The sequence below is a fragment of the Hemicordylus capensis genome, chromosome 3 (genome assembly GCF_027244095.1).
Source record: "Hemicordylus capensis ecotype Gifberg chromosome 3, rHemCap1.1.pri, whole genome shotgun sequence".
Classification (NCBI taxonomy): Eukaryota; Metazoa; Chordata; class Lepidosauria; order Squamata; family Cordylidae; genus Hemicordylus; species Hemicordylus capensis.
Window position 1 is genome coordinate 5,211,696 of NC_069659.1, and position 21,930 is coordinate 5,233,625.

Below are 21,930 nucleotides of genomic sequence, written 5' to 3' on the forward strand. Positions count from 1 at the left end.
TAGATGCTCTTCCCAGAGTGGCTTCATCCCCTGAGGGGAATATCTTGCAGTGCTCACACATCAAGTCTCCCATTCACATGCAACCAGGGCAGACCCTGCTTAGCTAAGGGGACCAGTCCTGCTTGCTACTACGAGACCAGCTCTCCTCCAATTCAACACATGGCCACAAGGTCTCCAGTACTAATTCACTAGGTATCCTTTGGCATGCCTCTCTCAGCCTGAGCTCCAACTCCCTACACCCAATATGAGGAGAACACTGGCCTATCTTATAGGTTGTTGTCTGAATTGAGGTAATGGCTATGAAACATTCCAACACACTGTGCATTTTCTATCCGAATTCCCCATGTGCATAAAAGGAGCACCGCACAGAGCTTCACAGAACAAGATATAAATGCACAAGAGACAAAACGGGGGAAATAGCTGGTGTTATGACTAATGCCTACAGAGCAATAAATAAAACCTGAAGATGCAGGAAGACTTTGCCACCGTGTGGTTACTTGTAGGCAAAACAGAAGGACTGGTCCCTGCTATTCTGAGTTAGCTAGCGGTGCCTTTTCAACCGGGGCCAGCATGGCCTCGGACAACTCATTCCATCCGTTTCAATCCTATTATAATAAACTCTGTTAGGTGCCCCATAACAAGGTGTTCTCTTATTCATTCTTCTTGCGATGTAACCTGAGGTTCTCAAACTTGGGTGCCCAGATGCTGTTAGACTACAACTTCCATCATGCCAGCTATTGTGGGTGAGGATGATGGGAGTTATAGTCCTACAATCTCTGGGCACCCCCATTTGAGAGCCCTGGTGCAAACCACTTTGAGATCATTTTGAGGACAAAGCTGCATTTAAATAAGACGACTACTAATGGTAGTTCCTTCCTCACACCTGCCGCACCATTTTGTGGGAAACTGTTCCAATTATTTAATATTAAAATTTATACACCACCCTTCGCCCTAAGACTCCAGGGGCAGTTAACCGTAAGATAAAAACAACTCAATTAAAAACAGAACAAATACCGCTAAAAACTTTGAGAGAGCAGAGGACAGCTCATTCGCCAAAAGCCTATATTAAAAGGGGCAGTCTTGGGGAATTGTGTCCTGTCCCCCACTCCAACATTGGCTCTCTGAATGTTCCATCGCTCTGCCTAATTTGTTCCATGGGGCTGTAGTAAATATGAAGAAAAATGGCAGAGCCTGTGTGGGAAAGTGTGTATTATAGCACTTTTGAAAGGCAACTGTGCATACATTTTCCTTACTTTAAGCGCAGAATAAGAGCCTTTGGGGCAAAATGTGGGCTTCCTCGAGGCAGAATGATGATGGTTATACATTAGCTCAACAACCCATGCATCCACTGGGGGTGGGTACAGGGTCCCCTCCTGCCCCCTTCACTACCCACTACCAGATTACTCTGGCATAAAATGTAATCACACCACTGCAGGTAGCGAAATATTTATTTTCATAAAACAAGGGTCAGCAGCAGCAAGGATTAACAAAAAAAACCAACCTTTTTTTCCTTCCCCAGAAGCCAACAGTACAGCATATGAAAATGAGATGTCTTATCTATGTTATTAGACAGGGCCCGACACCAAAAGGGTTCCTGCTCTTTGTGGAAGCCGCATAAAGCAGAAGTTCTCAAAGTTGGGTCCCCAGATGATGTTGGACTACAACTCCCATCATCCCCCAACACAAGGCATTGGACTATTATGTTGGGGGATGATGGGAGTTGTTGTAGTCCAACACCTAGGGACCCAAGCTTGAGAACCCCTGGGAAAGGGCATGGCTCCCTTCTCAGAAGAGGAGGGAAATTATGCTGAGACCAGGGGCAGGGGCAGCAAACTGACATGGACCAAGTAGTGAATGAATGGTGACTCTTGCCTCCCCCTCCGCATTTCTGGCTTTGACTCGCTGTTGTCCTATCCGACCCCAGTGGTGGTGTGTGTGGTGGCTTTTTTTGGCAGAAGTTAAAAAGGACTTCACAACATATATACATACACAGACGAGCTTCTGTCTTCAAGCTGGAAACTGAGCTTGATCCAAAGACAATCCTGGCGGGAACCCTCCCACCACATCTCTCCAAGGCCCTTGGCTCAGGGCGAGTCCTTCAGCCCAGCAGAAGCCTCCGTGGCCCATGGAAGGAGCAGCACCGACGGAGGAAAGCACCGCAGGGACGCACGGCCAGCAGAGAAGAGCCGGCTCTCCCACGCCACTAGGCGCCACGGCCAGGTATTTCTCAGCTGTGGGGCTAGGAAGGGGGCATGCCATCCCTCAGGGTGGCTGCCAGGAAGCTGCAAGAGGGTGGGGAGCAGCGACGATGAGCCGCCTTGGGGGGCTGAAAATCCTGCCAACAGGCTGGCAGTACTGAGCACCATGTCCAGAGAAATGGCAGCAACTCTGTAAGGTGCCAGCTTTTGGCTTCCCTCCAGCCCCTAGAGAGGGGGAGGCAGGCAGGCAGCTATTCCTGTGCAAGGGTGGTCGGAGAAACCATCGCAGCATGGAGAACATTGGGGGGGGAGGGAGGGAGGAAGGAAGAGGGGTGGGAGAGAGTGGGGGTTGGTCCTGCCTCCCCCTTCCCCATACAGGTTTTGCAGGAACTTTCAGGGAACCGGATTCCTGCAGATGGGTTGCCTGGAATGGATGTGAATTCCCTATTCTCAGGAGCCCTTCCCTGCTTGCTCTGCTACAGGAATCATTCCAGCCTCTCTCATGGAGACATGGCCAGAACACCCCTCCAAAGCACAAGGAGGGAGACGTGAACCGCCCCTCCCACACGGATAGAGAGGGGCTTGTGTCCTGCACCTGATGCCATCTTGGGACACAATGCCACTGGAAGTTCTCTTGCACAAGTCCTGCTGAAAAGACCAGGGGCTGTGCAAGGGCACTTCTTGGCAGGTTCCTTCCTGCATTTGGCCTTCCAAAGGAGGACCTCTGCATGAGCTGACGAAGACTATTGTAATGGCTTCTGTTCTCTGGATCACCACTAATGCTACAGTTTCACGAGAACCCACTTTCATCACATCTGTTGCAAATAACTCCAAACTGCCCTAGTCCCAAAGACAAGACAGGCCAAGGAAAGGGACCTTGATGGTAATTTTAAAAAATGCCAACCAACCAATAGTTGTCAAAGTGCACCTGATTCCAACAGGGGCTCCTGGATGGTCTGGGACTTAACTGGTGCTCAGTGGCAGGGCTTAATAAAGAAGAGCACCTCAGCTCTCTGGGAAGCACTGACCTAGAAGCAGGGAGCACTTTGGGGAGCTGAAGCAAAGGAAGGGTCTACTACCTGCTGCTTTATTTCAGCATCCACCCCATATGAAAAAGGTTCTCAACTTGGGTCCCCAGATGTTGGACTACACACTCCATTATCCCTTGCTACACCAGCTGAAGGGGATGATGGGAGTTGTAGTCCAACAAACCCAAGAGGACCCAAGGTGGAGAACATATGTCATAGGGGGTTCTTTCACCTCCCTCTTCCTGCCTGTAGGCTGGTTGGTACAAGCGTGTATCCCGTGTGAACCTGAAGGGCCACATTTGGCAGCTGTTTCAGAGTCAGAGATCAGCCGTCAATGCGGGGGGGACATCTGCAGCAGACTCCGGGACAGCTGGCTGGGGAGGGCTCAGCAGTTCCTCCTGAATCTTCTCGCTTGCGGTTCCTCTGGGAGATCCCGTCAGCACCGCAGCGTCCACCACTGGGCAAATCCAAAACACAGCCCACCAGGGACTGCATTGAGCATTTGGATTTTGTTGTTACCTGCCCAGGACTGCAAAAAGACAGAAAAATTATCAAGCACCTGGCAGGCCACAAGACATAGCTGGTGGGTTGAATTTGACTTGGTGAGTCAGAAGTGATGTAAGCTCGAACTACTGAGAACTCGTTTACCAGGGGACAGGAGGGGCGATGTGAGAGCTAGCCCGACCAATTGGGCCTTCTGCCAACACACAAATCCTTGAAAGGTCCCGATCTCAAGCAACAAAGCCTGGGCCCTCCAAGATGGCAGCACCATACATGCTTAAGAAAAAAACAAGCAAATTGTGTGTGTGTGGGGGGGGGTTCCTTGAGAGGGTCTTCCAGGTTTTGCTGCAACACCCAACAAGAACTAGGCCTGTGTAGAAAAAGACTGGTGAACATATGAGAAGAGCTTACTTTCTCGGGGCAGTGGAAAGGAATGCCCCATCCAGGCAACAGGGAAGGTTGAAGGCTTCCAATGGAAGCTGCCATCAGACAAGGGCACGAGGGAAGAGGGAGAGGAGGGATCTTGACCAAGGGAAGAACGCTAGATGGTCTGAGTTGTCACCGAACCGGGTAGATGGAGAGGATACAGAATACGCCACAGTGGCCTCTGGTGCAGTTTTATTTACAACGGGAACTGGTGCTGGAGGACATCAGGATATTAACAAGCAGGAAAGACACTGTCAAAGGAGAGAAGAAGAAGAGAAGAAGTTGTCTGGTCAGTGCTTGCGGAATGACAGCACGACATCGCCCAACTCAACCGCTCAGCACTCACAGTGCTGGGCTGGCAGGGTTTCTCCCTCCGTGTCGATTTCCCAGGAGCCCTCAACCTTGGGCCCCCAGCGGCTGCTGGACTACAACTCCCATCATCCCCAGCCACAACAGCAGGGGGTGGTGGGAGTTGTAGTAGGGCAACACCTGGGGACCCGAGGTTGAGAACCCCTGGGCTAGCCGTTACCTTGCCAGCCAATTGGGAGGGCTGCTTCAGTGCCACTGTCAGCCCACAATGAGTCAGTCTGCACCTCCTTCTGCCCCCTTTCTCACTCTGGAGGGACGAAATGGGAACCTGAACTGTGCCACCAATTCCCAGGGGCCAGAAGAATGCCAAACATACCCACCCCCAAGGGTAGTTTAATCAGAATCCACTTTGGGAGTCAAGCCTGGATGAAACTTAAGGGTCTAAACATAATGAATGAAGCTGCCATGGTGGTGTGTGACGGCCAAAGGAATAAGGGAGAGCTGGTCTTGCAGTAGCAATCATGACTTGTCCCCTTTGCTAAGCAGGGTCTGCCCTGGTTTGCATTTGAATGGGAGACTACACATGTGAGCAGTGTCAGATCTCTTATATTAATAAGATAAGATATTAGGGGATGGGGCTGATCTGGGCAGAGTGCCTGCCTGCTTGCGTGCAGAAGGTCCCAGATTCCCTCCCTGGCATCCAGATAGGGCTGAGAGAGACTCCTGCCTGAACCTTGGAGAAGCTGCTGCCCGTCTGTGTAGACAATACTGAGATAGATGGACCAAGGGCCTGACTCCATTTATGGCAGCTTCCGACGTTGACCCATGAGGCCCTAGGACAGGAAACTGGGCCTGGGAGAAGGCAGGAAGGACCGGGAGCCTAGCTCAGAGCTGAAGGGGACGGTTGGGAAGAGGCATGCAGCAGTACAGGCTCCACATGGCTACTCCAGGCAGGGTTAACCACTGTGCATCTTGGGGACTGGACACCTTCACGGGTCCAAGAATGTCAGGCCTTGCACCCCTACCCCAGGGACAGAGAGAGCCACTCAAGGCGGGGAGAAGGACACCAAGCCGCGGCAGCCCAAAGAGTCTCACCATTGGAATCCACCGATTGGTTCTGTAAACCTGTTACGGATCAAGAAAGTCGCGACGGCTTCAGCAACCTAAAGGCAAGAGAAAGGAAAGGTGAAGAGAGATGAAGACATCGTCTTCTCCTCAGCCCACAAAGGGAGAGCTGGATGTCACTGAATTGGCTATATAGTTTAGATTGTGAGCAACTTTGGATTCCGATAAATCCAGTTTTATCCTATGAAGCAGGACACACATTTAAAAAAAAATATATCGTTAAGAGAAAATAAAATTGTTCCCTGGCGTGGAAATACAAACCTCAGCAGCAAGAAGAAAGAGCTACTCCCCAGAAAGTCTCCTCTGAGTCGGGTTTTAATTATTAAGATTTATCTCCTGGTTAATCAGCAACTGCTCACATTGGAGCAGTCAGGGATTCACCAGGAAAGAGACTTTGGAGTTGTGGTGGATAGCTCAGGGAACACATCCGCCCAGCATGCAGCAGCTATGGAAGAGGCAAAGACTATATATGGATCATTAGAAAAGGGACTGAAGATAGAACTGCCAATTATATGCATTATCCAACTATATTTGCATATTGCCATTATACAAATCATGGTGTGGCCACATTGGGAATTTGCTGCTCTGGTTGTTTCTGCATCTCAAAAAGGATACTGCACAAGTGAAAAAGAGAGCAGGAAGAGGCCAGACAAGGAAATCGGGGGCTGGAGGACCTGGCTTACAAGGAAAGGTGGCAACATTGGGGGCTAAAAGCTTTTTTTAAAAGGGCAAGTAAGGGGAGACATGAAAAGGGTTTATAGAAATATGCATGATGTGGAGAAAGTGAATAAGACATTTCCTGCCCCCCTCCCTCTCTTAACAATAGATCCAGGGCTCATCCCAGGATAGACTGTATGAAATTTAGGAAGGACAAAAGGAAGTATTTAATATAGCTTATAATTAAACTGTGGAATTCCCTGTCACAAGATGTAGTGATGGTCACTAGCTTAGGTAGTTCTAAAAGTGGATTAGACCACTTCAGAGGACAAGTCTACAAGTGGCTACTAGCCTTGGTGGCTATAGGCCACCTCCGGGTCCAGAAGCAGGAGGCCTCTGAAGACCAGTTGCAGGGGAGCAACAGCAGGAGAGGGGCTCTGCTCTCATCGCCTGCTTGTGGGTTTCCCAGAGACATCTGGATGGCCAATGCAAGAAACAGGATAGAAAGGAAAGCCCTGTAGAAGCAGGCCAAGGCCAAAGACTTTAGGGTGGGCCCTGATCTGGCTTTAAACAAACTGAGCTATTTTTCAAGTTTGGGAGAAAATAATTTCGTTTTCTAAGCCTGTGGGGGGGGGGGGTGTTTGCCCCATCATTAATTTGCACAAAGAGAGAGCCCCAAGAATATCCTGCCGCACCTCTGGGAGGAGAGCTGGTCTTGTGACATGAAGCAGGTCCTCTTTGTGAAGTAGGGTCCACCCTGGTTCACATTTGAATGAGCAATTACATGTGTGAGCACTGTAAGGATGGAGCCGCTCTGGGAAGGGCACGGGCCTACTTGCATGCAGAAGGTTCCACATTCCCTCCTTGGCAATATCTCCAAGATAGGGCTGAGAGAGACTCCTGCCTGCAACCTTGGAGAAGCCACATGAGGCAGCTTCGTATGTTCCCCTGATTATTTGGTTCTGAAACATATAAGAGGATCCTATAGTCTCCCTTTAGCTTTTCTCAATGAAGGCGGGGATACACCTCAAGACCAGGTAAGTGGACATTGGCTGCATAAGAACATAGATTAAATCCTCTTAGAGAGATCCAACAGGTAGATCATATTTTTGTGCCCAGGGTTAACACAGCTGCCCAAGAAACTGCCGTTGCTCTGCCCCTCACTTTGTCTGGAGCGTCCTCATGAACTGCGTGGCCGCACTGCGGAAGGACTTGCATCTGGAATTTCCCTGGGGGGAAGAAAAGAGCACACAGAATGACTCCCAAGGGGTTGACATTCCAACGCAGCACATTTAGGCTAGACATCAGGAAAGAGGCCCAGACTTTTCAGAGCTGTTTCAACAGTAGAAGAGGCTGTCTTATGCAGGAGTGGACTCTCGTCTTCTAGAGGTCTTCAAGCGGAGCCTGGGTGATCCCCAGTCAGAGATACTGCAGCAGTTTCCTGCACTGAGTAGGGGACTAGGCTAGAAGACCCCAAGGTCCCTTCCAGTTCTGTGATCCCCAGAATCCTTTGCTCTACATTTTGGTTTGGCTTCACAGAGGTTGTGCACACTGCACACCCCTGCAAAGAAATCCAAATGCTGTGACCCACATGAAATATGCAGATCAAGGAAATGTGAGTAATTTCCCTTAATTTACATATTTTGTTCTCGCTTGGCAGAGAACAGGGAGGGAGAAGCAAGGGAGGGAATTAAAATCCAACTTTCAACTAATGCACATTTCGGTTCAGTCTACAGGAGTGCCTCATTATCCACAGGGGTTCTGTTCCCGCAGATAACTGCGGGTAATAAACCCACGGAGGAATTATTGAGTCTATGGAATCGCAGGTGTTAGATTCCCAGACTTGCACCCCGCCGGATTACCCCCCAAATGCAAACACAGGCCAAATAAAGTGCCCTACTGTGCTCTATGGGCCACCAGGAGCCCAACCCCACCGGTGCAAGAGACCCCAAAATATGGCGGAAAATCATGGGTTTTTTCGTTTGGTTTGTTTTTACAAATGAGCCATAAGTGGGCTCACCTCCACAAAATGGCAGCCGGAAATGACCTCCAAGGTCATTTCCAGCCACCCCCAAACCACAGATACACGCAATTAACCCCCTTTTGGCCCAAATTTTTCCACATATGCCGAGGTTGGGTGTCAGTTACCCAATCATGGATAAGCAAAACTGCAGGTGGTGAGTTTGTGGATAGCGAGGTAAGCCTGTGGTCCTCTTCCGAGATTTAGCAGGCACTGGCAACATACTTTCAAACTGATTTTTGCAGCCATTATGGCTAAAAACGTTATGAAAGCCAACGTTCAAGTTTTTCACCTTTTCTGCAGAAACATGGTACGCATACGTGTGTGCATACACACAGACACAGTGTCTCTGTGTCATAAAGATCTTTGGTCAATAAGTAAAGGCTTATCAACCAGGAGTTACACCACATTTGGGGTTCTCAACAGTTATTCAAAGTCTAAAGGGTCCAGTACCAGCCACCGTTAGTGTAGCCTCTGCCGTTCTACCCCTGATAAGTCAATGACTGCCATCAGGAAGCTCAGAATACTAAACATGCTTACCTTGCATCTGGCCAATTGTTAGATCTTTATCCAGCCTGTCAACACCTAAAAGACAACAGTAGAGGAAGACGACAGCAGACAGGAAAAGAAAATTAGTCTGTTTATTGGTCTGCTATGAGCACGGACAGAAAGAATCAAGAATTCATTGGCATTATTGTTCTACTAAATAAGAGGTCAATGGAGCAACACAGGGATCCTCAACCTATGGTACTCCAGTCGCTGATGAACTACAACTCTCAACATCCCCAGGTACAATGTGACTGGGGATGATGGGAGTTGCAATTCAGCAACATCTGGAATACCACAGGTTGGGAAATCTTGGGAGTAACAGAACTGTCAGGGACAAAAAGGCCCCGGCTGCCCTTCAACTCAGAAGCAGCTGATCTGACAAATTAGAATCTATGAGCTAATTCAATTCAAACAGTCAGACAGGGGTTATTGACTGGTTTGTTTTATCCAGACATCGAGTCCTTCCCAAGGACCTGGGATGGCTGAATTTTATTGTTCATGTTGTTGCTGTTGTTATAGATATCGTCGCAGAATATAGGCTGTTCCCAGTAAAGCTGCTTTTTGTAATTGGCTGATGGTGATTTCTGTGGCCCCGATGGTGTTGAGGTGCTCTTCAAGGTCTTTGGGAACTGCACCCAGGGCGCCAATTACCACTGGGATTATTTAGGTCTTTTTCTGCCACAGCCGTTCAATTTCAATTTGTAGATCTTTGTATTTGGTGATTTTTTTCTATTTCTTTTTCTTCTATTCTGCTATCCCCTGGTATTGCTATGTCGATTATTTTCACTTGTTTTTCTTTCTTCTCGACTATAGTGATATCTGGTGTATTGTGTGGCAGATGTTTGTCTGTTTGTAGTCGGAAGTCCCATAATATTTTTACATCTTCATTTTCTTCAAATTTTTCAATTTTATGGTCCCACCAGTTTTTGGCTACAGGTAGCTTGTATTTTTGCAAATGTTCCAGTGTATCATCCCTGCTACCTTGTCATGCCTTTATTTGTAGTCACTCTGTGCGATCTTTTTACAACAGCTGATTAGGTGGTCCACTGTTTCATCTGCTTCTTTACAAAGGCGGCACTTGCCATTTGTTGCGGATTTTTCTACTTGTGCTCTTATTGCATTTGTTCTTAGTGCCTGTTCTTGTGCAGCCAGTATTAAACCCTCTGTTTCTTTCTTCAAGTTGCCATTCTTAAGCCATTGCCAGGTCTTGGTGATGTCTGATTTTCCACTTATATTGTGCAAATATTGACCATGCAGGGGCTTCTTTTTCCATTTTTCTGCTCGCTTCTTGACTTGTTCTTTCTTGTAGGCCTGCTTTGTTTCATTGGTGTTGAATAGTTTCGCATTCTTGACCATTTATTTTTATTTTTTATTTTTATTTATTTATTTTTGCATTTTTATACCGCCTTTCGTTAAAATATAGCCCCAAGGCGGTTTACAAAAGTTAAAAACATACAATAAAAAAACAATAAAAACAACATGCTTAGAGTATAAAAACATATAAAAACAGGCATAAAACAATACAACAAATAAAAACAAATAAAATAAAATAAAAAGTGAAGTGAAGTGCATTTGAAGTGCATCTTCTTCACTGTCCTTGATATATTCTTCAAGGCCTCTTTTCTCCTCCTCTACTGTTTGATGGACTTGTAGCATTCCTCTTCCACCTGAGCTGCGAGGGAGGTAAAGCCTATCTACATCACTGCGGGGGTGCAGAGCATGATTGATGGTCATGATTTTCCTGGTCTTACGATCTAGCGTCTCTAGCTCTGCCTGGGTCCAGTCTATTATTCCTGCAGTGTATCTGATAACAGGTATAGCCCAGGTGTTTATGGCTTGTATCGTGTTCCCACCACTGAGTTTGGACTTGAGGATTTTTCTAACTTTCCTGATGTATTCACTTCCAATTTTTCTTTTAAATTCAGTGTGTGCAATGTTATCAGGCTGGAGAATGCCCAAGTATTTGTAAGGTTCTTTCTCTTCCAGGTTCTTGATCTTGCTTCCATTGGGCAGTTCTATTCCTTCTGTTTTTCTTATTTTCCCTCTCTTCATTATTAATGCAGCACACTTGTCTAGTCCAAACGCCATTGCTATATCGCTACTGAATATATGGACAGTGTTTAGCAGTGATTCGATTTCTGACTGGGACTTTGCATACAACTTCAGATCGTCCATGTACAGCAGATGGTTGATTTTACTTGATGTTTTAGATGTTTGGTATCTGAGGCCTGTTTTGTTTAGTATTGTGAAAGTGGGGTCATGGCGATTACAAACAACAGAGGAGATAGTGAGTCCCCTTGGAAAATGCCTCTTCTAATGCTAACCTGTCCAAGTGTCTCGCCATTGATTGTTAACTGTGTATTCCACATGCTCATTGCTTTTTTTATAAATATCGGAATGTTTTTGCTGACACCAGTTGGTTCTAAACATTTTAGTGTCCATGTGTGAGGCAATGAGTCTAAGGCTTTCTTGTAGTCAATCCATGCAACACTTAGATTGGTTTTTCTTCTCTTGCAGTTTTCTAAAATCATTTTGTCAATCAGCAGCTGGTTTTTTGTGCCTCTGGTGTTTGGGCAATTTCCTTTCTGTTCAACTGGAAGCTGTTTGTTAGTTAATAAGTGTTGCATGACTTCATCTGCTATTATTCCAGTTAATAATTTGAACATGGTTGGCAGACAGGTTATCGGTCTATAATTACTTGGAACTGCACCTTTTGCTGGGTCTTTCGTGATGAGATGAGTTTTCCCAGTTGTTAGCCATTCTTCAATATCACCTCCTTGCAAAATGTGATTGAACTGTTTTGATAGTTGTTTATGAAGGCTTGTTAGGTGTTTAAACCAAAAGCCATGCAGTTCATCATCGCCTGGAGCAGTCCAATTTTTAATTCTTTGCTCTTTCACTTATTAATTCTGGTGTTATTATTAGATCTTGCATTGGTTGGTTACATTTTTTGACCTCTTCCATCCAGCCTGCTTTTTTATTATAATCTATTGGATTGTCCCATAATTTCCCCCAGAATTGCACTGTTTCTTCTTTATTTGGTGTTTCTATGTTTCTTGCAGTTTCTCCTTCTATGCTTTGGTAGAAACATCTCTGATTCAACTGGAATTGGAGATTCTGCCTGTGTTGTGTAATTCTGGCTTCGTATCTGCTAATTTTCTTTGACACTGCTGTTATTTGCTGCTTTATTATTTCCAGGACTTCTCTAATTTTCCTTGAATCTAGGTGGTATTTTTGATCAGATACTGTTTGGTGTTTTCATTCTTCAGCTTCTTGTCTTTCATATCTTTCAATTTACTAGCATCTGATCTAAGCCTGGAGATTTTATTTTCTAATCTAATCTTCCATTTAGGTGATATACTACTTTCTTTTTTTATAGGCCCATTGATCTTATATCCAAGCTCTTGTGTTGCTAATGTTGCTGAACTGTATATTAGTTGGTTTGTTTCTTGGTTGTTATCTCTGCAAGTGCAGCATTGACATCTTTTAATACCTGAGCAAGTTGTTTTTTGGCAACTGTTTTTAGAGCTGGAAGTCGAACCCTGGTGGTTGTTTGGTTCATGTGCTCAGTTATTTTTTGTTTTAGTTCTTGTTGCTTTTCTGTTAAACGGCATTTGGGGTTTTTAGGTGAAGGCAAAGGGGAGGTTGCCTGGTTTTGATTTTGAAACAGTTCAGCAACACTGGCATCCTCTATTTCCAACATCTCCTCCACCTGCGTCTGAGCAACTTCTTCAGTTGGTGGTAATTCTTCTTCCATGTCTTGAGCCTGTGTTGCTCTTTGCAGTTCTTCCAGCTCAACTTCTGTTAAGACTTTATTTCTTATTATGAATCTTCTCTGGTCTGCTAGCCTTTGTTCTGTTATTTCTGTATCTGGATGCTTCTTTCATTATGAGATGAGTTGAGATGATTATTATTGAGATGAGATGATGATGATTAAAACATTTTTATACCGCCCAAAACTTACGTCTCTGGGTGGTTTACAACAAAATAAAAACAAAATAAAACTTTTGTTAAGACAAAATGCGTGGGGAGGAACACACACATTACAACAATTTAAAAATTTTAAAATATTTTAAAACAGCATTAAAACCAACTAAAACAACATTAATTAAAAGCCTGGGTGAAGAGATGTGTTTTTAAAGACTTTTAAAAGCTGTCAGAGATAGGGAGGCTCTTATTTCACGAGGGAGCGTATTTGGGAGCCTTTGGTCTCCAGATGCTATTAGACTACAGCCTCCACAATCCCTTGCCACAACAGCCTTTGACCACTGTATGAGCAACATGAATGAATGGCCTGTGGCCATGGTGGCAGGGGATGGTGGGAGTTGTAGTCCAACATCATCTGGGGACCAAAGGCTGGGAACCCCTGTTGGATGCTGATGCTTAGAGAAAAGCTAGCTGAGATTCTGTCTCTCTATTCCAGTTCTGTGCAAGCCGCACTTCATCAAAAGTCCAGAAACCGGCTGCGTAGACACCACTCCCTGTGTGGATTCACACTGCCATTTCCTCCTACCAAAAAGACGATCAGCAACCATACCCCTCCCTCATCCAAAAGGGAAGCCTGGCCATCAGACCAGGAATGCCAATGGCTAAGAGAGCTCCCACAAGGAAATGAGACAGGAAAAACACACCTACCAGCCAAAAGCAACAGTTTTGGAACTGAGCAGCTGAGGAAGAGGTTGGAGAGGCCTCTGAACCAGCCATCCCAGTACTTTTCTGTCTTCGCCAGTTCAATCCGCCATGTATACTGCTGCTCCTTCTTGGTCTATGAAGGGGACAGAAGATTCCCGTTTAATGCTAGCAACACAGAACGTAGCCAAGAAACAGAATTCATTGGGACGAGGAGGGAGTGATCAGTTTCTCAACAGCGTGATTACAGAAAGACAGGCATAGATTCCAGGAAACAGTACGATAAGTCTGCACCAACAGTGGCTCTCCCGAGGTTTCAGGTGGGAGCTTTTCCCAGTCCCAGTCCTACCTGGAGATGCTGCCACGAGTGGATTTAAGACTGTCGGTGGACTAGTGTCCAGACATCCTAAAATGAATGACAAGGAATGCCCACTGACAGGCACCGGTTCCTTCCAACTGGCCATGGAATGCATGCAATCTCCGTTGGCCATTCAGACATTCCGTGCATTCCAATGGCCATTTGGAAGGCACTGTTGCCTTTCAGTGGGCATGCCCAGTCATTCATTTTAGTACCTTCCCTAGAGTCTACAGGATCAGATGCATGGTGTCAGCCTAGTGCAACAGGGACACAGGAAACGGCCTTATACTGAGTCTAGCTCACTATTGTCTACACTGACTAACAGCAGCTCTTCAAGGGTTCAGGCTGGAGTCATTCCCAGCCCTACCTGGGGATCACCAGCAGGGATTGGTGGTATCTCCAGGTAGACACCACCACCTGCATGCAAAGCAGATGCTCTACCACTGTAAACACTACACTTGTTAGAGGGGGACATGGACGGACATTGTGGCTGAGGATTATGGGAGCTGTAGTCCAACAACATCTGGGGACCCAGGTTTGAGAGCCCCTGCCATATGGTGAGCCAACAATACCAACAGTGAGCCAATAGTTAACAGGGTGCCCTTCAAACAACTCTGGGGCTGCAAAGGGACACAAGGCAATCTCCAAGAATCACTGTAGTGAATGGCCCCTCCCTCCCCTAAAGAGTGAACCAGAAGTGAACCCTGTCTTGACTGACAGGCAGTGACCTCTAGGGATCAGCCACTCAGCACACAGTGGGCAGGACCTAGAGAGCCTTGCGGCAGGAAGAAAAGGTGTTCTTAGTTGGAGCCAGGCAGGGCTAACACATGTTGGCTGGCCAAGCAATGGCTGCGACCAGGAAGACGGCAATCCTGGGAAGTTAGGACTACAGGGGCCTGAAGTCTCTACCATAGATTTGGTGAGTTCAGGAAGGAAGCCAGGGCTTTGGCTTTGGGGAAAGGTTTAGTCTAGGGAACAGTTTGTTAGCTTGCGTAAGACTTCTTATTTTACTTTGGTTGCATTTTGCAAATCCTTACAACTGTTATTTTATCTGTAAATCCTTACAACTGTTATGTTATCTGTAACGTAACAAGCTAGGAAACATTGAGCCTGTGCCCATCTATCCATCCAGGGCGCTGCAAAAGTCTCTGTAACCTTTAAAGGTACTTTTAAAGGTCCCCATATCCCTGTTCCTTGCAACTGGGTAACCACGATTTTTAAAGTGTGCTGCCCCAATATCATCTGAGGGTGCTTTCTGAAGTATTCTTGCAGTTACTGAGTGTTCCTTTTACCTGTAACTAAAAGCTGAGAAAGCCTCAGATGGAAGCAAACTGTAGTATTTTAAATAAAGTTATTATTCCTTTTGCCCTTTGCAGTTTTAACCAGCCTTTTTGAGTGGATTTTTAACTCAGGAAAGGAGGGCTGAAAAGGGGTTTACTCTGGTGCAACAAACGTCTCAAGTTTGATTGCTCAGCAACTCTACCAAGCTTTCTCATCGCGTGCAAGGTTTTTTTTTTAGTTTTCCATTGGTAAAGAGAAGGAGAGTTCCCTGGAATTTCACCCACACTAGCGGGGGATTGAACTCTGTTAAAGTGGACATGGTGGCAGCGATTGAGCTACTAATGAAACAGTTTAAGTTTAAAGGAACAGCCTTTGTGGGTGAAAGCAAAAGAGGATGATTCAGCATTTTTCTTCCCTCACGTGAGCTTGCTCCAAGACAAAGACTGCATTAAAATCCACTACCATCACTTAGAATTGGTATTGTGCTTCTTGAGTGTACACAGTGTTTTGCTTACACTGCTATCATCCTACCCACCTAAGGAAGAATGAATTGTGGTTCCCATACTGCAACTGGGGAGTGGGGCTTGCCTCAAGTGGGTTCACAGCAGAGGCAAGATTCAAACTGGGAAGCTCCTTCCCAACTGGCAGCTCGGTCTCAGCCCCTCAGCTACTCCTCAAGCATTGCCGTTGGTTGGGAGCCCCTCAGGGACAGAGTGGTTGGCTTTTAAAATGCTGTAAGAGCTTACACGAAAGAGCGGGATATAAACCAAATAAATACATAGAGACATGTCTGTCAGATGGCATGCACGCTGCAGCCAGATGGGCCCGGGCAGCGGCATCTCCCCCTCGCGTTGGAGGCAGTCTGGCTAACTGGGGTGGGGACGGGGAGATGGCCAGGCACTGGACACGGGGGAATAACTGGGAGCAAAGATTAAGAGGCTATGTAAAAGACATGGCTTGGGAGGGAGGGAGAGAAAGCGCTGGAGAGCTTGAGACCTCTGGTTTGAGGGGGCCTTCCAAAGCAGGGCAGCAAGCCAGCCTCTGTGGTTTACCATCTTGGTTTGCAGGGCAACCCCTAATCACTGATTGCCAGCTCAGAGACAGCACCAAGCTGTGGCTCAATTAACACAGGAAGTAATCGGGGATACCAGTCCGAGGCCATTCAGCTGTTGTAGGGCTACAACTCCCATCATTCCCAGCCTCAATAAGTTGCAGCAGGGAATTATGGCAGCTATAGTCCTACAAGAACTGGACATCAGCTTCAGCTTGGCTATTCTTGAAGTGATGTATTGAGTCCCATGCAAGAGGGGAGGGGGGCACACGGGCCCAGGGCTTGTTCAACGCATGGCTTGAAACTGGTCTAAACCAGGGCTGCAGAACTTTGGCCTTGCAGCTGCTGCTGGACTACAGTTCCCATCATCCCCAACTGTAGCAGCCAACAGTCAGGAAGGATGGGAGCTGTGGTCCAACCACAGTTGTGCAGTCCAGGTCGAAACACAATCACACTCAATCATATGTACAAAGATGGCTAAAATCACAAAATGTGCACATTCCTGCCCAGAGCTTCTCACCTCTGCATCATCTTTCTTCCTTTTGGTCACGGACTCCCCATCCTCATTTTCCTCTTCCTCCTCCTCCTCCTCCTCTATAATCCCCTCCACTATGGCTTTGGGACCTCTGGGATTTGTGGCTCCTTCACACCTGATTATTTTTTAAAAAGAGAGAGATGGTAGCACCAAAAGAAGCAGATTCACAGTGTTCAATGTCAGGCTTAAAACTGTGTGGACTGATATGGTAAACAAAAAAATATTTGGTGTTACATTGGAAAGTCAGGCAAGGGTGTTTGATGCAACAACTAGAATTGTTTGCTTTCATCATTTGAGAGGTAAAATGCATTTCTTTATTCCCAATATTTCCCCCCTCAGGCTTATGTGGAAACATTGAAAACCCACTTGAGTGTTTAAAAATACAGGCTGGGGCCAGCGCTTCTTGTAACAGGGATTCCCAGATGTTATTGACTACAACTCCCATCATCCTCGGCCAAAGGACATTCCATATGGGGGCAATGGGAGTTGTAGTCAACATCTGGGAATCCCCGTTACAGGGAACACTGCATGGGGCAGGAAAAGGTAGGGCTCTCCTCCCTCTCCGACGCCTCTTGTGTCCCATAAAAAGTCAGCTGAGGAAGGAAACTGGCCCGCCCACACACACACACAGACGCACTTGCTCTCACACACTCCTCCGGAAAAAGAGTCTTCCCCTCTTGCCAAGGACTCCTGGGATCCAAGGCTGCAGTAACGGATCAGGTGTTCTCTGCACCCCTCTAGGAGGGGTTTTGCTTTGTTTTGTGGGAGGGGCAAACTCCAAGACATATCCCAAAACTGAGAATATCTGTTCCCAAGAGCATGATGCAGCCATGGCCAACTTGTTCTCTCTCCCTCCTAGGGGCGGAATTGCTTCACGTCTATGTGGGGAAACAGAAGAGTGTGACGACATGCTGTGGGGCAGGCTTAGAAAACACAACCTACTGTTTGACTTGGCCAACCATGGAAACTCTGGCGGATTCGAGATTTCGTATCTGTCCACTTTTCACACTAGAGAGAAGACAAGACAGGAGGGGAGTCACTTATGGGCTGCCACTGGGAAACAAAGCTCCACTGCAGCAGCATCACCATTATTAAACAGCTGCAGTAACCCCACAGCAAATGTTGCCTGAATAAACTATTGCAAGGAAACCCCCCCCCAACGCTGCCCCCTACCTCCATTCAATGGCATTCTCAAGAGACTTGAAGGTCTTGGGGCGACTCCGAAGGAAATTCTGCATGCTGTTCAATGCATCCATGGCTGTGCCTATAAACAAAGAAATGAGGGTGGGTGTCTGCAATTAAGCACTTCTTGGAGTTCCCCTTAAGTAGGGGGTGCAGAAGTCTGCGTAGCTGTGATTGTGGCAAGGGTGTTAAGCAGACTAACATACAATCCCTGCTGGCCTCAATTTTTATTTTTTTTTAAAGCCAAAGTTTCTAGACCTCATGAACCCCTGCTAACTGGGCAAAGAGGCACATTTTACCATGGTGATTCTCTTTATTTAGCAGGGGGAGTGTAACTGGCCCTATCCACCCCCAATACAGTACCTCCAGTGACTGTTGCTGGTGTCTGTCTTATGTTTCATTTTAGAATGTGAGCCCCTTGGGGACAGGGAGCCATCTTATTTATTTATTGTTTCTCTTTGTAAACCGCCCTGAGATATTTTTGGAAGGGTGGTATAGAAATTGAAATAATAATAATAATAATAATAATAATAATAATAATAATAATAATAATAATTATTATTATTATTATTATTATTATTATTATTATTATTATTAATACCACCACCACCACCAGAAGAAAAATTTCAACACTACAGAAAACTCAAGGAGTAGAAAGCCTCACAATGGAGAAGCCCAGGAGTGAGGCTGAATAGCCATTTGCAATGACCTCAAGGGCTGTTCAGGCTTCTCACTCCCTGTGCTCAAAGATTACCTGAACTAAATCTGGCATGCAGAACACGGTTGTACTTCCAGAGTTGGTGGAACTCCAAGAACTCCTACCATCTTGCTCTAAATAAAGAGACTGCCCAGACTACTCAAGTTCCCGAGAGCATAACATGTCACCCAGATCTGGAGCACAGGAAGTCTGTGAATCATACAGAGCGGTTTCTGGCACCGCAGCGCTGGAAACAGACTTTTTATTATGGTTAGACTTGGACCTCCAGTTATCAAATTTGCAGTGAGTGAAGGGGAGGTCACAAGAACACCAAATTGATTCTGAACTGCTGTTAGGATACATTCCTAGTGCATTTCAGAAAGAAACAGCAACATGACTGCCCAGGCTTATGTCCAGAATTGCTCAAAGTCAACCTTGCAAAGATCATGAAAGCAAACAATTTTGAATGTTATTCCATTTGCCAGTATGCAACACTGTACCATTGCTATTGGGCATGGATTTGAGCAACCTGCTTATGGTTTTGTTTTGATAATGATTTCCTCTTGTAGGATTTGCTTCTTTTTAGTTGTAAGCCAGCTTGAGCCCTTCCTTTCAGGGTTTCAAAGTAGACTGTCCAGAGTTTACACAACATGAACTGGATAAGTGACCCAGCCAAGCAAGTCCTACTGCAGGGGTGGGCAAACTTGCTGGGAGTCCAGCAAGATCTGGGACCCCAAGCTGAGAATCCCTGTTCTAGGATGCCTATGGCTAGAAGGTTGAGGGAGAGCAAAGGAAAGAAGGAAGTGGACTGTCACGTCACACTGAGACTTACCTTCTACTACATCAATCATGCACAGACCCAACAAACTGGGCACCAGATTGGATGCCGCCGTATGCACCGCAATGGCCCCTCCCATGCTGTGCCCAATCAGCATGATGGGAGGAGAGAGGTCTCCATACATGGCTTCCACCACGTTTCCAACGTCTCTGCAGATGAAGACACACAAGGAGGTTGACCCCTCACCCATACAGGTATCTACATATGCCGGGCAAGAAACAATCACATCCACAGGCTTATTTCACTGGGTGTCCTGAACATGGTCTCTGGAGCTCTGGTACAGGTGTGCCGAGTCAAAGCACGATACCCACAACTTGCCATTTCAGACTCCAGAGATTTTATTTTTCTCCACCATTCCCATCTATACAGCATTTAGTACCCAATAGGACACTGCCTTATATGACTAGCCAAACACTGCCTGCTCTGACTGACAGCAGTTTCCAAAGTTTTGAGGCAGAGCTCCTTATAAATAAATGTATTATGTACAATAAATTCACAGCAAATAGAAGGTGTGTGTTCCAAATACAATTATTACAGAAATACATGCAGTCATTTGTATATACAGGTGGCCCTCATTAATTGTGGGGGTTCCATTCTCGCCTATAGACGCGAATACGGAAACTGCAAATAATGAAAACCTACCCATATAGGAATCTAGGGGCTAGTCTCTTACACACACATGCTAAAAACAGAGTGGGAGAGCATCAATGAGAAAAGTTACATACTCTACCTTGTTCTCCAGCAATGCCCCACCCCCCACAAACAACCAATTTTCACAAAAAGTCATGGGATTTTTTTTTGTTTTTAAGAGCCACAAAATGGCTATGCACTCTAAAATGGCGGATGAAAATGACATTTCCGGCCACTCGAAGCCATAAATATGCAAATATTAGAAAATTCTTATTTTTAGAAAAAAACCTCTCTCTTTTTAGAAAAAGCAATCAGGTCTCTAAGACCTGTCCACAGATATGCAAAACTGTGGTTGTTGAAACAGCAGGTAAGGAAAGCCACCTCTATCCCATTCTGTGTCATTTTTTTCTTCCACATATACAACTGGTGATTTTTGCCAGTTTTGAGGACTCTTGTGGTTTATCTAACCATTCTTTAAAAAATTAGGAATGTTGGGTTGACAACAAGATCTACCATCAACTGTCATTGCAGCCACAATCCTATACATTTGCATTCTGTCCCACTTCTACTTCTGATCCTGGCTAAGAACAAACCACGATCTGTTGTGACATCTGAAGTGGACAATCCTTGCTTGTTCTAGCCAAAGTCTGCAAGTAAACTAGCCTCTTCCACTCCCCCACCATCAGCCATCAGAAGCACCCTCCAAGGACTCTGCCCTTCTTCCCTTGCGGCCCCTTCGGCCTGGATCTCCCTTCCAGAACCCCCTGAATGCTGCCTCTTGCACATGCTATGGCAGCTGGGGGCGTGCGACCCAGACAGGAAGCTCCGGTGAGTAGTGGAGAAGAGCACACATGGACCCGCACTCCTCCCTTTTAAAGGTGCCGGTGCTGTGCTGCAAATTACTCTTTGAATTGTGATTTGTGCACATCCCTAATCCTCACACTGACAGCAGCTGGCTGGAGAGGGCTAAGGGGCCCCTGCCTGTTCCACCCTAAACCATTTCAACGAGTCAAGCATGCCAAGACATCTATAGCCCAACCTAAGCACATTGCATAGTGGCAGAGGTAGACTCACACAACCCAAACATCAACCCTTAGCATGTATCATTATAGCTCAACCCCAAGCGGTCATTTGAATGTGCACTCTCCCCTTCTTCTCATTGCCAGACCACTGTTCAGTGTAGAAAGAAAGCGGTGTTTCTCTACGTGAGAGCAACCCAATGACTGCTTCACCACACAGGCAGCCATTAACTCTTTGATGAATGCTTATGGACTAATTTGGAGTTATGTAACTCATCCCACAAGTCTCACTGGAATCTAGTGGATTCTGGACTGGGGTGCACAAGAGGCTTACTAGCTAGTAAGACCAGGTACAACCAAGCAACTTTATGGGGCAACATACTTGGACATTGTTTCTGCAGACAAATCTTCAGGATCCCTAACTTTTGTCTCACCTGCAAAGAAATGCAAAAGTTAGCAAAGCAAAGCAAAACATTAACTGGCACTCCCAAACACCCCAGGATTTCTCCAGGTGACCTGAATTTTATGGATTAAACCTTTTTCTTGCAAATATTGTTTAGTCAATACAAGAAAATGGTGCACCTGTGTGTTTGCACTGGATCAAACAACGCTGCCTGTTACCAATGGAATAGCTTGTCTTCTGCTACCTTGCCTGGCACCAGTTCTCCAAGAGCCAAGGCAAAGACTGCTGTCCTGAGTGCTTTGGGCCATGGAAATGTGTATAACCAGATCGTCATAACACTTCTCTTGGGCACCTTCAGAAAGAATGGCTGTATTGCTCTCTAGCTAGAAATCATTTGGAAGCATCAGATGGTCCACCATACCCTGGAGCTCATGCACTCCCCTCTCCCTTCATGTGTAAGGAAAGGAGCTCAAAAGGATCCGCTTTCGATTTTG

The 21,930-nt window shown here is 46.2% G+C and overlaps 1 protein-coding gene across 4 annotated transcripts in view; it reads right to left on the reverse strand.

Annotated features, from left to right (window-relative positions):
• Positions 1–1,430: 1,430 nt before the first annotated feature.
• The window catches only part of PPME1 (protein phosphatase methylesterase 1), a 38,805-nt gene continuing 18,305 nt past the window's right edge, over positions 1,431–21,930 (reverse strand). For all 4 annotated transcript variants that reach the window (XM_053306108.1, XM_053306106.1, XM_053306105.1 and 1 more), the window contains exons 5-14: positions 21,416–21,467; positions 19,379–19,533; positions 17,841–17,931; positions 17,610–17,675; positions 16,653–16,782; positions 13,449–13,578; positions 8,805–8,849; positions 7,409–7,473; positions 5,558–5,625; positions 1,431–4,404 (exon numbers count right to left, since the gene is read on the reverse strand). In XM_053306108.1, the coding sequence (XP_053162083.1) occupies positions 4,386–4,404; positions 5,558–5,625; positions 7,409–7,473; positions 8,805–8,849; positions 13,449–13,578; positions 16,653–16,782; positions 17,610–17,675; positions 17,841–17,931; positions 19,379–19,533; positions 21,416–21,467 (821 nt within the window). In that variant the 3' untranslated portion in view covers positions 1,431–4,385. The remainder of the gene's footprint in view (positions 4,405–5,557; positions 5,626–7,408; positions 7,474–8,804; positions 8,850–13,448; positions 13,579–16,652; positions 16,783–17,609; positions 17,676–17,840; positions 17,932–19,378; positions 19,534–21,415; positions 21,468–21,930) is intronic.